This window comes from Etheostoma spectabile, chromosome 10 (genome assembly GCF_008692095.1).
Source record: "Etheostoma spectabile isolate EspeVRDwgs_2016 chromosome 10, UIUC_Espe_1.0, whole genome shotgun sequence".
NCBI classification, from domain to species: Eukaryota; Metazoa; Chordata; class Actinopteri; order Perciformes; family Percidae; genus Etheostoma; species Etheostoma spectabile.
The window spans coordinates 24773252-24773678 of record NC_045742.1 but is presented as its reverse complement, the minus strand read 5'-3'; the positions used below and the strand labels follow the sequence as shown (position 1 = coordinate 24773678).

Sequence of the window (427 nt, the reverse complement as noted above, 5' to 3'; positions counted from 1 at the left end):
TTCTTCAATGTGAATTGTATTTATGTGTGTGAAACAAAAACAAAAAAATGTAAACCAATTTCTACCTGGGGATCAAAGTATTACTGATTCAGATCTTTGAAATGCTGGAGGAGTTTGGAAGTTAAGGCTATTAACCAGGTTTCTCATAAAGAGGAGGCAGATATAAGCAGAGAAGAACAGGTTACCTAAAGCAATGACTCCGTGAGCTCGGACTCTGGTTGGTAGAGAGTTAGCTTTGAACTGGGACAGAGGCAGTGATGCTGGCAGCTCATCCCCGCACTCTGTCAATGACCAACACAAAGAACAAGGTAGCCATGTTACCAACAAAGTACAGAAATCCAAAAAAAGGTTTGAGGTCATTTAGAAATACCCATAACAGTGTTTTTTACAACAGATTTGTACACAGTAAAATGCTTAGTAGCTAATG

At 38.9% G+C, this 427-nt stretch overlaps 1 protein-coding gene across 1 annotated transcript in view; it reads right to left on the bottom strand.

Moving 5' to 3' along the window:
- Positions 1 to 360, bottom strand: part of LOC116696603 (condensin-2 complex subunit D3-like) — a 2779-nt gene extending 2419 nt beyond the window's left edge. Inside the window, exon 1 of the mRNA XM_032527682.1 lies at positions 186 to 360. Within this exon, the coding sequence (XP_032383573.1) occupies positions 186 to 360 (175 nt within the window). The remainder of the gene's footprint in view (positions 1 to 185) is intronic.
- Positions 361 to 427: the final 67 nt, after the last annotated feature.